General features: G+C 49.2%; 1 protein-coding gene across 1 annotated transcript in view; it reads right to left on the bottom strand.

The window, feature by feature from the left end:
- The window catches only part of NOP53 (NOP53 ribosome biogenesis factor), a 118711-nt gene that overhangs the window by 26748 nt on the left and 78852 nt on the right, over positions 1-13111 (bottom strand). Inside the window, exon 9 of the mRNA XM_085625272.1 lies at positions 2496-2671. Coding sequence (XP_085481398.1) covers positions 2496-2671 — 176 coding nt within the window. The remainder of the gene's footprint in view (positions 1-2495; positions 2672-13111) is intronic.

Raw genomic sequence — 13111 nt, 5'->3', positions numbered from 1 at the left:
TGAAAAGCACGTTACACTTAACTTTGAACAATGTATAATTGTGTATTTTGTTGCACTGTTCACCACCTGTTCCTTTTTGTTTACACACTGCCTATGCATTGTTTTAACATGTTTGTATTGCTAACATTATTCTGTGTGTTTAGCGAGCTCGACCCGAGAAGGGCCGTGTCCTCCGGCGCCCTCAGTTCCCAGGCCGACACCGACACGGATTAGCCCGGGAACACCAGCCTTCTCTGCACATTCCGGGCACCAGGGCCAGAATACTCGAAGCGCAAGGATGGGGCTCATCATCGAGCAGCAGAGGACAAGGTCACCGCCTGGGTGAGACGAGAAGCTAAACATAGCAAGGGGACAACCTCCTGATCTTCAGCAGGAAGGAGTGTGCAGTGTGTGTGTGTGGGGAGGGGGGTAAGGGGGGTGAACCAAAAACTGGGCTGTGTGCGAGGTAAAGGTCCTTTAACAGAGAAAGCCGCGAGTGGGGAATCACATTAGCAGAAGCACCACAGAATGAGGGGCGCTCTTGTGCAGCACATGCAGGGTGAGGAGAACCTGGTGGTGCAGAGAAAGGTTAGAGGCGGCCTAGAACCTCAGGGGGAAGAGGAGCTGGGGAACTCTCGTTCACTGGACAGGATGGGGGAAGCCTCTGGTCCTCGAGGACCTGAGGCAGAATGGAAAACGAGACATTAGATGAGGCAAGAGAGGAGGTGGGGAGAACCTGGTGGTGCAGAGAAAGGTTAGAGGCGCCCTAGAACCTCAGGTGGAAGAGGAGCTGGGGAACTCTCGTTCACTGGACAGGATGGGGGAAGCCTCTGGTCCTCAAGGACCTGAGGCAGAATGGAAAACGAGACATTAGATGAGGCAAGAGAGGAGGTGGGGAGAACCTGGTGGTGCAGAGAAAGGTTAGAGGCGGCCTAGAACCTCAGGTGGAAGAGGAGCTGGGGAACTCTCGTTCACTGGATGGGATGGAGGGGAAGCGTCTGGACCTCGAGGAACGGAGGCAGAATGGAAAACGAGACATTAGATGAGGCAAGAGAAGAGGTGGGGAGAACCTGGTGGTGCAGAGGTAGCAAGAGGGAAGGAACTTTAGATAGAGTTGACAGAATGGGAGGCAGAAGTCCTCGTGGGCCAGAGGTGGGATGGAAGCAGGGCAGAGATCTGGTTTAACAGATAGTACTAGTACGGGGATCCCGGTGTGGAAGAGAAGCTTAGAAACTAGGTTGAGAGGCGTGTGTACCAACCAACAGAAAAGAACAAGGTGGAGAGACCCCTATAGTAGAGCAAGGGGAGAGCATGAGTGGCAGCTAGAGTGGCTAGTGCACAGATCTTTAACAGCTCAGGGAATGAAGCAACATGATGTTGCAGAGGGTCTGTAGAAGACATAGCATGGTAGGTGGAGGGCCTTCTTATTTAGCGGACAGATGGGCAGAACGTGGGCATCTTTTATTAGGATGCAAGAAGGGAGGCCTTGGGCAGCAGAGGCGAGAAGAGGGAGGTGTGTAGCAGCGGCAGGATGGGAAGCGTGAGCCAATAGTGTACAAAAAGGTAGGAAAGAACCTAAAACATCCAACAGGCAAATGTTTAACCGCCCCAGAAAGGAAAAAATATAAATCAATTATTCAAATGAAAATTTTTCGAATTAAAAAAAAAAAAAATCATTTGCGTTTTACTCAAAATGATGTACTTTCTGCTCTTCAGGGCCGAATGGTAAAATGTAGATGATGCAAAAGCATGCATGCAGCACGGGACTGGCCTTTTATTTCTAATATGTTACTGTTTATCACTTTTTCTATCTCCCAGGACCCGTAAACAATATATTTAAATGCTAATTTTTTCTAACATTACTTTTAGTGATATTTTCCACCACCCTGGGATTTGATGTTAAACAAAACAAAAAAAACAAAAAACTAGCTTTTCTGACAGATTATGCTGAATACAATTGACAGGAAACAGTTTATTCTAATTCCTTTGGTTTTACCAGTAGATACTGAATAGGAGATGGGGCGACCCTGTGGCATGGTGTAGGGAAGGGGTGGGGCAGAAGCCAGAGGCAGGCAGAAACAGGAGCACGGGTCCTCAGGTAGTAGAGGTAGGTTGTAGGTCGTGGGTCTAGTATAAAAATATTGTAGGCATAATTTCGATTAGCACAATAGGGTGAGGGTAACTATAGATTGCACTTCAAATTTACGTACTGTGAAGCTACGAATACATCTGCAAGGTATGCAGATGTGGAGTAAAAGTGTAAGAATAGTAAATCTACACTCGCCTCACATACACTTTATTATCAAAACACTGTGTAGTCTAGATTCAGGAGTCTATATTTTTGTGGTACGATATAGAAAACTACTAAATGGCAGTACACCGAAAGCAGGCGAGGGGACGGGCCACCGTTGTGCCCCATGTTGTAAAGCCCTTTATTAGGGTCAGTATGTGTAGTTTGAGTCCTGCCTTCTAGCTTGTGAACACTCCTTCCCCTTACACCAGATCTGCGTTCTTACTTGAGTCTTCCGAGCCGCCTGGGCTGCGTGGCCTCCGCCTTGTGCTTGGCGACCCGCTTCTCTTTGCGCTTGGCGAGCATGTCCTCTCGCTGCTTCATCTCGGAGCGAATCGAGCGTAACTTGAAGACCTCCTGCTTCTTCAGCCGCAAGGCTTTCTCCGCCTGCCGCCTGGCTACCTGCAAGAAGAGGTGGGAGAGGTGAGAGAGAGTCCAGATTTCCAATTACCCGGAGTTTATCCAGCCCAGTACATTTTTTGCATGCTGTTACATGCAGGCTTGTTCCTACAACTTTTCTTGTACTTGCAGACCTGAATTTATAATGGTATAAAAGAAGAGGATACGTACCAGCATGCAAAAGGAGAAACAGAGCAAGTGCATAGAAAAGGTAAACGCCTAGTAGCCATCAGATGGATTGTCTAGCCAGGTTCTCTGTTAACTACTAACATTACATCCCTTACAACCGGTATGCTCTGAATCGGCTACAATAAAGCGAAGACTGCCAAATTGCTACACATGAATAACTACCACACTATCAAACCGAATCCAGCTCAAGATCTTATATATTGCCTAGAAGCTGAAAAAAAAAGTATAGGTTTCTTCCTGGGGCAGGTGGATTAAGGTGTACTTCAGCATGCAGACAGGGCTGGAGAATGACGAGCCCCTGGGCTAGGGTCTCACTGGCTTCTGCAATAGGCAGGCTCTTTGGTCTGCCTTAGTTTCTCAAGGATTAAGCCCTTGCTTTCGTATCCGCAGACTTCACATTAGTCTCCCTTAAGAGCACCCGCTGTCCTTCCGTAAAAGTGGTCTGTTTCTGGGTTTTCAGTTGTGTCTGGTTTCCTCAGAAAGTTACCACTACCACAATAGGAGTTGCCTCAGAATAATTCGCGTTATAAGCCCATTTTGGCCGTGTTGTTTAGAAATGTGATCTGGGCCTAAACCAAATCTCCTTTAGCCTGTAATGCAGCAAGGTATGGCCAGTGTTATCCTAGGATGCAAGGTTAGGATTGATTTTAGAGTCTTCTAAAGTGCCACGGTCTCCTGTTAACTGGAGCAAACTCTAAAGGATATACAAGGTGGGCAAAGCTTGATGATGCAGGGTCTCTGGACCGAACTATTGTCCTGGTGCAAGGTCACCACTAAAAGTGCTCCCAGGCCAGAATAAAAGGAGTCACCCATTATAATATGTATTCCAGTAACACTTCCAACCTAGCACTTAGGCTGCCACCCAGCAAAGTCTGGTTAATCCATGGTTCCTGGTGGCAATGGCCTGGTGTTCAGTCACCAATATCCAGTAAGGAACACAGTGCAATATTTTAAAGCACTGGAGTCGAACAGAGAAGGATCCAAACAGTAGTCCTTGCTTCAGCTAGGACAAGATAAGCATAGTGAGACAGTAAAAACAAGTTTGGGGTCCTCGGGTGTCTTACTCTTTTAGGCGAGAGCATCGCACATGCTACCATTCACTGTCCAAGAGGAACCCAGAGAAGCTGGTGGTCCAACAAGATCTTACCCAAGTCTGATTTTTTTATGGTAGGTGGTAATCACTACTTTAGTTGGTGATATCATGCCAGTTGTAAAGGTAGGAAGGCGATTCCAAATACTATAAACTCAGAGCCACCTATTCCTGCCAGCAGAATATAAGGGGGCATAACCTTCATTTCGTCCTAAAAAAGGCTTTCAAGTACTGGATGGAAGCGCACGCCAATGAAAGTTATCAATCTAAGGCGCAATAACAAATTGGAGCTTTTTATTTGAAAGGCAGTTGCCGAGTGTCACACTGTACCACCTTATGCGGAAGACACTAAGGTAGTGAACGGAACTCTCCTCAAGGGAAGAAAAAAAATAAAGAAAATTTATATATATATATATATATATATATATATATATATATATATATATATATATATATATATATATATATATATATATATATATATATATATATATATATATATATATTTTCTTTATTTTTTTAATAATGTAGCAATGTGAAAGGAAAAAAGGCGATCCATCTAGTGTAGTAGAAGCTTTGTAAAGGAGGCGGCCTAGTAAACAGCCTCCCCGAAGCAAACTGCCCACAAGCCTCAAATAACTAAAGATGTTCCCGTTCCACAATATGACAAGCTTTCAACATTCTAGACAAGCACGCAGCTATGACAGCATGTTTTTCTTTTTTTAAACAGAATAAAAACTAGAACAAATATCCGACCCCCTGAAAATAGTTCAAAAGAAAAACAAAATAAGATGGCGGGGGGGGGGGGGGGGGGGGGGGGGGAATTGTCCTTAGTGGCTGAAAGGAAGGACGAAGCGAATAACATGAAGTATTGCCTCAATACAACGGTAGCCTCTGCTAAAATTAAAATAGAAGACATCAACATGCAAAATGTTCTAAATTGAATATGCTACTTACCAGTATGCATCTGTTCTTGGCATGTAGGGCTGCTGACATTCATATCTGTGCATAGATCGCCGCCTAGTGTTGGGTCCGGATGTTTGCACGTTGTTGTCCTGGAAGAGTCTTCGAAGTATCCTTGGATAGGTGACTCCTCCCCTGGACTACAGTGCGCATGGGCATCCTCTCCATCCTCAGATTGTTTTTCGCCATTGTGGCAGTGATGGAGTAGATACAGAAAGTGATGACCATGCTTGCAATAATTCTGAGAGCTGCAGCTGCGACAGGCGCCGGGGAGGAGGGAGGGCGATATGAATGTCAGCAGCCCTACATGCCAAGAACAGATGCATACTGGTAAGTAGCATATTCAGTTCGAGGCATGTGGGCTGCTGAATTCATATCTGTGCATAGAATACATAGCAGTGCCCTCTATTGGCGGCGGCTACCCGTGCCAGCTGCAGCGGTCTGAAAAAGTGTTTTGAGAACAGCCTGTCCTACAGCTGCCTGCTGTTTTGACTGCACATCTACGCAATAGTGTTTTGTAAATGTGTGTGTAGTGGACCATGTGGCTGCTCTGCATATATCATGCAGGGGAATGTTTCCTAGGAAGGCCATGGAAGCCCCCAACTTGCGTGTTGAGTGGGCTCGTGGTGGAATAGTTAATGTGCGTTTTGCCTTTTGATAACAGATTTGAATACACTTAACTATCCATCTGGCTATCCCTGCTTTGGAGATGGCGTTACCTTTGTGGTGTGGGGCAAAGGCAACGAACAGTTGTTTTGTCTTCCTGAAGGGTTTAGTCCTGTCGATGTAGTACATGAGGGCCCTCCGTACATCTAGTGTATGTAATGCCCTCTCTGCCACAGTTTGTGGGTTTTGGAAGAAAACGGGCAGTTCAATAGTCTGGTTCATGTGGAACTGCGATATTACCTTGGGCATGAATTTGGGGTTGGTACGTAGTACGACCCTGTTGGCGTGAACCTGAATAAATGGCTCTTGAACGGTTAGTGCCTGGAGTTCACTAACTCTTCTTAGGGAAGTGATCGCTACCAGGAAGGCTACTTTCCAGGTAAGGAATTGAATCTCGCATGAGTGTAGAGGTTCAAAGGGTGGACCCATCAGGCGTGTGAGGACCAAGTTGAGGTTCCACATTGGAGCCGGTGGGTGACTAGGTGGAATGACTCGTTTGAGTCCTTCCAAGAATGCTTTGATGGCAGGCACTCTGAAGAGAGAGAGGTGCTGCCTGGTTTGCAGATAGGCTGATATTGCGGTCAAATGGACCCGTATAGAGGTGTACGCCAGATTGCATCGGTATAGGTGTAAGAGGTAACATATGATGTTGTGGATGGATGCGTCCAGCGGGTTAATGTCATTATTACCGCAATAAATGACGAACCGTTTCCATTTGGCTGCATAGCAAGCTCTTGTAGTGGGTCTCCTGGCCTCCTTGATGATGTCCATACAGTCAGGTGGCAGATTGAGATAGCCGAACTCTAGGACTTCAGGAGCCAGATCGCCAGGTTCAGTTGTTGCGGATCTGGGTGCTGAACCTCTCCATGGTTCTGCGTCAAATGCGCGGGTTTGATCCGCAGCCTTTGATGCGGTACCACGGAAAGTTCGAGGAAGGTGGTGTACCACGGCTGGCGTGCCCACGTGGGAGCAACTAGGACGAGTGTCAGGGAGTGTTGTCGGAGTTTGCGAGCCACCAGCGGTATCAACGGTGCTGGAGGAAAAGCGTACGCAAATTTGCCGGACCAGTTCATCCATATCGCATTGCCCTGCGACTGCGGGTGTGGGAATCTGGCGGCGAAGCTTTGGCATTTTGCGTTTTCGCTTGTCGCGAATAGGTCTATTTCTGGGTGACCCCACTGCTGGAAGTACGGTTGGAGTACCGATGGGTGTAACTCCCACTCGTGCATCTGGTGGCTGTGTCTGCTGAGCAGATCCGCCATCTGGTTGTCCTTGCCGGGGAGGTGTTCCGCCATGAGGAACATGTTCCTCTGAATGGCCCACTTCCACATGCTCTGAGCCAGATGAGACAACTGTGGAGAGTGTGTCCCTCCCTGCTTCTGTATGTAGTACATTGCGGTCATGTTGTCCGTCCGGATCAACACGACCTTGTTGCACAGATGTACTTTGAAAGCCTTCATGGCCAGGAAGATTGCCATCAGTTCCAGAAGGTTGATGTGCATCTTCTTCTGTTGTGTCGTCCATAGTCCCTGCACTGTGTAGTGGAGTACATGAGCTCCCCATCCCTGGAGAGACGCGTCCGCTGTCAGTACTATTTGTGGAACAGGCTCTTGGAACGGTCGGCCCTTGCAAAGGTTTTGTGGATTCCACCAATGCAGAGAGTTGTATGCCCGACCGCTCACCAACACTAGGTCTTTCAACTGTCCTTGAGCCTGATTCCACTGACGTGCTAGGCACTCCTGAAGTGGGCGCATATGTAATCTCGCGTGCGGGACTATGAAGATGCAGGAGGCCATCATGCCTATCAACTGCATAAACACTCGCGCTGGAAGCGAGTGGTTGGGTCTGAACTTGGAGATCAGCGCTTGTATGCCGTTGATCCTCACTAAATTTGGCTGAGCTGTGGCCGCCAGAGTGTCTATAGTCGCACCTAGGTACTGTTGTACGTGTGCGGGCTGGAGATGAGACTTTGGGTAATTTAGTGAGAATCCCAGACTGTGAAGAAGGTGAATGGTACGGGACACGTGGCTTGCACATTGCTGGGCTGATCTCGCTTGAACGAGCCAGTCGTCTAGGTAGGGGTAGACGTGTATGTGCTGTCTCCGTAAATGTGCCGCCACCGTAGCTAGGCACTTTGTGAAAACCCTGGGCGCTGTTGTCACGCCGAAGGGAAGGACTTTGAACTGATAGTGCTGCCCCTGAACAGTGAACCTGAGGTATTTTTTGTGTGAGGGGTGGATGGGTATGTGAAAATACGCATCCTTGAGGTCCAGTGATGCTAGGAAGTCTCCCTGCTGGAGAAGCGGAAGGACTTGCTGTAGAGTGAGCATGTGAAAGTGCTCCGAAAGAATGTACTGGTTCAGGGGTCTCAGGTCTAATATAGGCCTGAGCGACCCGTCCTTTTTTGGAATTAAGAAGTAGAGGGAGTAAACCCCCGTGCCCCGCTCGTGGACGGGTACGACCTCGATAGCGCCTTTTAGAAGCATACTTTCTACCTCTTGCTGTAAGAGCGTCAAGTGCTCTGAGGACATAGGACGGTTTCTTGGTGGTATTGTGGGTGGAGTGGAAGTTAACTCCAGACAGTAACCGTATTTTATAATATCTTTGACCCACCTGTCCGTGGTGATGGAGTTCCACGTGGACAGGAACCGTTGTAGCCTTCCCCCGACAGGTGTTATGTGGTCGGGAGGAAGGGAGAGGGCGTCACTGCTTGTTCTTGGGGGAGGACCTGGTGTTGCCGTAGCCACGTCCTCTACCCTTGGTACTGGAGCCACGATAGCCACCTCGGGTGTTCTTATCGTAGGTGGTCTGCGTATTACCCTTGTTATATGTTTGTTGTGACCCCTGTCCTCTGCCTGCTCCCTTGTTTCCGGGGCGACGAAAGGAGCCGCTCCGAAAGGACTGAGTTTGTAGGGCGCCCATGGACTTTGCAGTGTCCGTGTCCTTTTTTATCTTCTCGAGGGTGGCGTCAACCTCAGGCCCGAACAAAAAGTCGGGGTTGACGGGCTGATTAAGGATATTGTTTTGTACCTCAGGCTTGAATCCTGAGATACGTAGCCAGGCGTGACGTCGTAGGATGACGCTAGTGTTGATGGCCCTGGCAGCCGTGTCAGCAGCGTCTAGTGCACATTTGATGGCAGCATTTGTGAGTAGCTGTCCCTCTCTGACAAGGATTTCTGCACCTTCTTTGTAGGGGTCAGGGAGGTGTTGAAGGAGTTGCTCCATTGTGTCATAGTGCGCCCTATCGTAGCGAGCGAGGAGCGCTTGAGTGTTAGCTATGCGCCATATGCTTGCAGCTTGTGCGGCAACTCGCTTGCCGGAGGTCTCCAGCACCTTGGACTCCTTGTCCGGGGGAGGAGCGTCACCCGTTGTCTGCGAGTGTGCCCTCTTGCGGGCATTCGCCACAACGATGGAGTCGAGTGGTAATTGTCCTCTGATGTAAGTAGGATCCCCAGGTGCTGATCTGTATTTCTTATCGATCCTGGGGTTTATCACTCGTGCCCTGGTGGGTTCCCTGAAAATGTCAGTGGCTGGCTTAAGGACCCCCTTCAACATTGGCAGAGTCTTTACATGTCTTTCTGAGGATGCAAAGGTGTCCATTAGAAAGTCATCTTCGATGATATCAGAGTGAAGCTGTACATCATGGTTGTTCGCCGCCCGTTCAATCAGAGCGTTGAACGCCGCAGTATCCTCTGTGGGTGACGTTTTTGCCCCATATAGTTGTGGGTCCTGTGCATCAAGAGGTGCACTGGGGTCTGCAGGGTCGCCCCAAGTTTGGTCAGGGTCCTGCTGGTCATCAGGGTCCGTGTCCACATGGTAGGGGACTTGTTCACCCATGTAGTCCTCCAATGCATCCGTGTCGGAGCGTGTGGGGGAGGCCCGGTGTGGATCCTGGTAGGGTGAATGAAAGGGTTCATACAGGAGAGGTTCTGTGTCCACAGGCAGCTTCCTCTTTAGCGGGATCCTGAAAGGTTCCAATGGCGGTTCCGAAGTTATCCTTCGGTCGTGGAGAATCATCCTGCCAGTGTCGGCGTCGATGACGCGTGACGGAGACGGCTCGACAGGCGTAACCGCAGTTTTGGTGGCCTGTGTCCTGAGTTGAAACGCCTTCGGGATTGTGGATGGAGGCAAGCCGAAGGTAATGCTGGTCGGCACCGACGAAACCGCTGGATCGATCGAACCCGACTGGTCCTGGAGGGCAGCCTTGGTTTTGCAGCCTGGCATTGCGCCAGGCCGTACTCGGGGCGCCTTAGAGGTCGTGGCCCCCGCCAGGGTCGTCGAGGCGGCTGCAGATATCTTCTGCGCCCGTGGTGCATCGAGCCGAGGTGCGGAGATCACCGTCGACGTCTTCGACACGTGAGGTTTCGGTGTCGTCGAGGGAGTGCTGCGAGGCGTAGCAGGCGGGACGGCCCTCGGTGTCGGTGGCGTCGACGCCGGTAACCGAGCAGGTTTTTCGGCGCCGATGGCCTTCTTCCGTTTGTCGACTCCCATGTCGCCTGTCTCGAGTTCGGCACCGAAGTCCCCCTTGGTGCGGTCGGTGCCGACACGGTGCGCCGGCGTCGAAGGTGTTGAAGGCCTCGATCCGACTAGCGCCACTTTCAGTTTCGGTTTCGTAGGAACCTGAGCAGCTTTCGGTTTCGGTTTCGTGGAAGGGAAACCAGCTGGCTTAAGCGGTAATGGCTGCCGCTGAACGTCCGAGGCCGGGCCCGAGGGCGGGGCCGAAGGACTGCGTGATAGGTCTCGGGTAAGGCCCGAAGGCGATCCCTCGACCGGAGCCATAATCTGTGGCACTGGTGAATTCTCGGTTTGAACAGGTAGGCCTTGTTCATCATCGGAGCTACTCTCTTCGGCCCCTAAGGCCTCCTCGTCGTCTCCTACCTCGGTGTCGTCTTCACCTCTGTGGAAGAGTGACTCGTCGGCCTCGTCCGATCCGGGTTCTTGGTCGGAAACGGGACTGGAGGGTAAGACTTCTACTTCTTCGACGTCGTCCGCGTCGTCGATGATGTCAGCTGGGGCCGGTGCCGCGTGCTGCGCTTCGAGCCTCGCCGCTCGACGATTCCGCAGAGTCTTCTTTGAACGGAACCGGGCACAGGCCATACATGTCGACTCGTCGTGGTCCGGCGAAAGGCATTTGTTGCACACCGGATGGACGTCGATGTGTGGGTACTTCGCATTACATACCGGACACCTTTTGAATGGCGTCCTCGATTCCATCGTCGAAGTAGTTGATGGACAGGTAAATGCGAACAAAGTCGGTGCTGAAAGTTAGTAAACTAACAGAGTGTATCGAAAACCGATCGATAACAGTACCGACGCGAACTAAAGGCCTTGTGGCCTCGACAAAATTTTTTCCTAACTTGAGCTAAGATAGCACATCCGAACCCAATGGCGGAAAAAAACAATCTGAGGATGGAGAGGATGCCCATGCGCACTGTAGTCCAGGGGAGGAGTCACCTATCCAAGGATACTTCGAAGACTCTTCCAGGACAACAACGTGCAAACATCCAGACCCAACACTAGGCGGCGATCTATGCACAGATATGAATTCAGCAGCCCACATGCCTCGAACTTAAAGAGTAGCTATTTTTTTATTAGAGAGCTTGTGCGTAAGAGCAATACAAGTAACTTAGAATTTTCTACAACAGAGGACTTGGCCTTACCTTTACACACTGAACTTTAACATTCTAACACTCTTGAGGTTCACTAGCGATGCCCCTAAACTCTGACAGCATTGCAACAAATCTGATCTATCACTACAGGTACACCAAAAACGTGGCCCGGTTTTCGTTTGTGCACTGTATCTCAAACTGAGATTGCAGGAAACCCATGTCTCTATATAGTGCACCACAAAGGGAGACCCTGTGCAGAGAGATCGGAGAGACCCTTATTGGTTTACACAGGCAAAAGTAGATAAAACAAACGATCTATTTTGTGGTACTGTGGATGAGTGGTCGGCGCAAGCCGACGACCAGTGGGTAGGTGGGGCAAGCCTGCGACTTCTGGGTCAAGCCAGCGACCAGTGGGTGGGGGGGAAAGCCAGCGTCCTATGGGCGGGGGCAAGGCAGCGGCTGGTGGGTGGGGTAAGCCAGAGACTGGTGGACCAGTCGATGACCAGAGGGTAGGTGTGCAAGTCAATGATCAGAGTGTGAGTGGTGGAGGGGCAAGCCTACTACTAGATTGAGGGGAAAGCCAACGACCAGAGGCTGGCTGGGAAGGGTTCTTTGGTTAGCAGACTGAACTCAGCTTGTCAGCAGGCACGCAGAACATGGGGTGGGGCAAGTGCATGAGGGAGATAGCACAAAATGTCCCACTCTGGTACAGCGTTTGAACACAAATATTAGTAGAGGCTATAAAGCAAGCAATGAAAAAAACAATAGCTCTCACCTATACAAGAGCTTTTGGCTTTGCCAAGGTCTTTTAGTCATGTTGTACAGCAATGTGGCTGCTGTGCAGCCAGGCTAAAAAGTTAGGGAAAAAAGTGCAATGACTAGTCATAGCGCCTTTTTTCCCTATCTTATGAAGGGTAGGAGTGGGCACCATGTACAACGGGAGGAAGGGTGAGAGTGAAGAAGCAACACGTACAACGAGAGGGTTGAGGGTAGGAGAGGGGTAAGAAGCAACACAGAAAATTGAAGAATCAACCTAGGCAAGGACGAAAGAGGAAGATGATATTACTTCAACCATAGCATAACGAGCGGAAGGACAGTAGTCTAGATGAAACCCTTACTATTACTACTTGGGACCACATCCCATACAAAAGAGGGAGTGAAGCTGGCATGATTTGGCGAATTAGGAAGCAGCAAATAAGATTGACAATGAACTCAGCAAATGGCAAGCAATGGATGGGCTTCAAGCACCTTCTTGTAAACAATATATCTTGCAAGTGATAGCGCTTGCCGTCTTAGGCAAGACCTATTTAGCAGTGTCAGGACACAAGTAATGCATCTATGCACCAGGGTAGGGACAAACGCATGAAGAGGAAGGACGCCTACAGCACATGACCAAAAAGCAAGGAAAGGAGAGTGATATTAAGTGAACTAACAGCAACTAATGGTTGGGCTCCACGGCTACACTTAGAAAACAACGTCTCAAAAAGACAGCGCATGCACTGTCTAGGCAAGATCTAAAATTCGCTGAAAGAAACGGACCAAAAACCTAAAAAAAAAATATTTACATTACCGACCCAACCACTAGATGGCATCATTATGCACAGAGTGAGACTTGGTACAAGATTAACGGTACAAAATCAGGGCAAAGAATAGAATTGCCGTACTTGTTGACTCCTAAAAATAATGCAATAACTTTTCCAAAGTACTCTGCACAGGCGTGCAGCAGCAGCTTGTTCTCGGTCTAAGAACGCTCAATAAAATGTAATATAGCTCCCTGAAAACTTTTGAGAATAGTCCAAAGACGCACAGCTGTAAACAAGAGATAGCTTCAAAATTACAAGATAAAAAACATTTAAAAAATACATTAAAAAAAGACCTTGGAGGACAAACAAATTAGATGCACCGTCAAGTGAAATCATTGGAAGA

The sequence above is a fragment of the Triturus cristatus genome, chromosome 9 (genome assembly GCF_964204655.1).
Source record: "Triturus cristatus chromosome 9, aTriCri1.1, whole genome shotgun sequence".
NCBI classification, from domain to species: Eukaryota; Metazoa; Chordata; class Amphibia; order Caudata; family Salamandridae; genus Triturus; species Triturus cristatus.
Note: the sequence above shows the minus strand (reverse complement) of the source record. Positions and strands in the feature narration are given on the sequence as shown.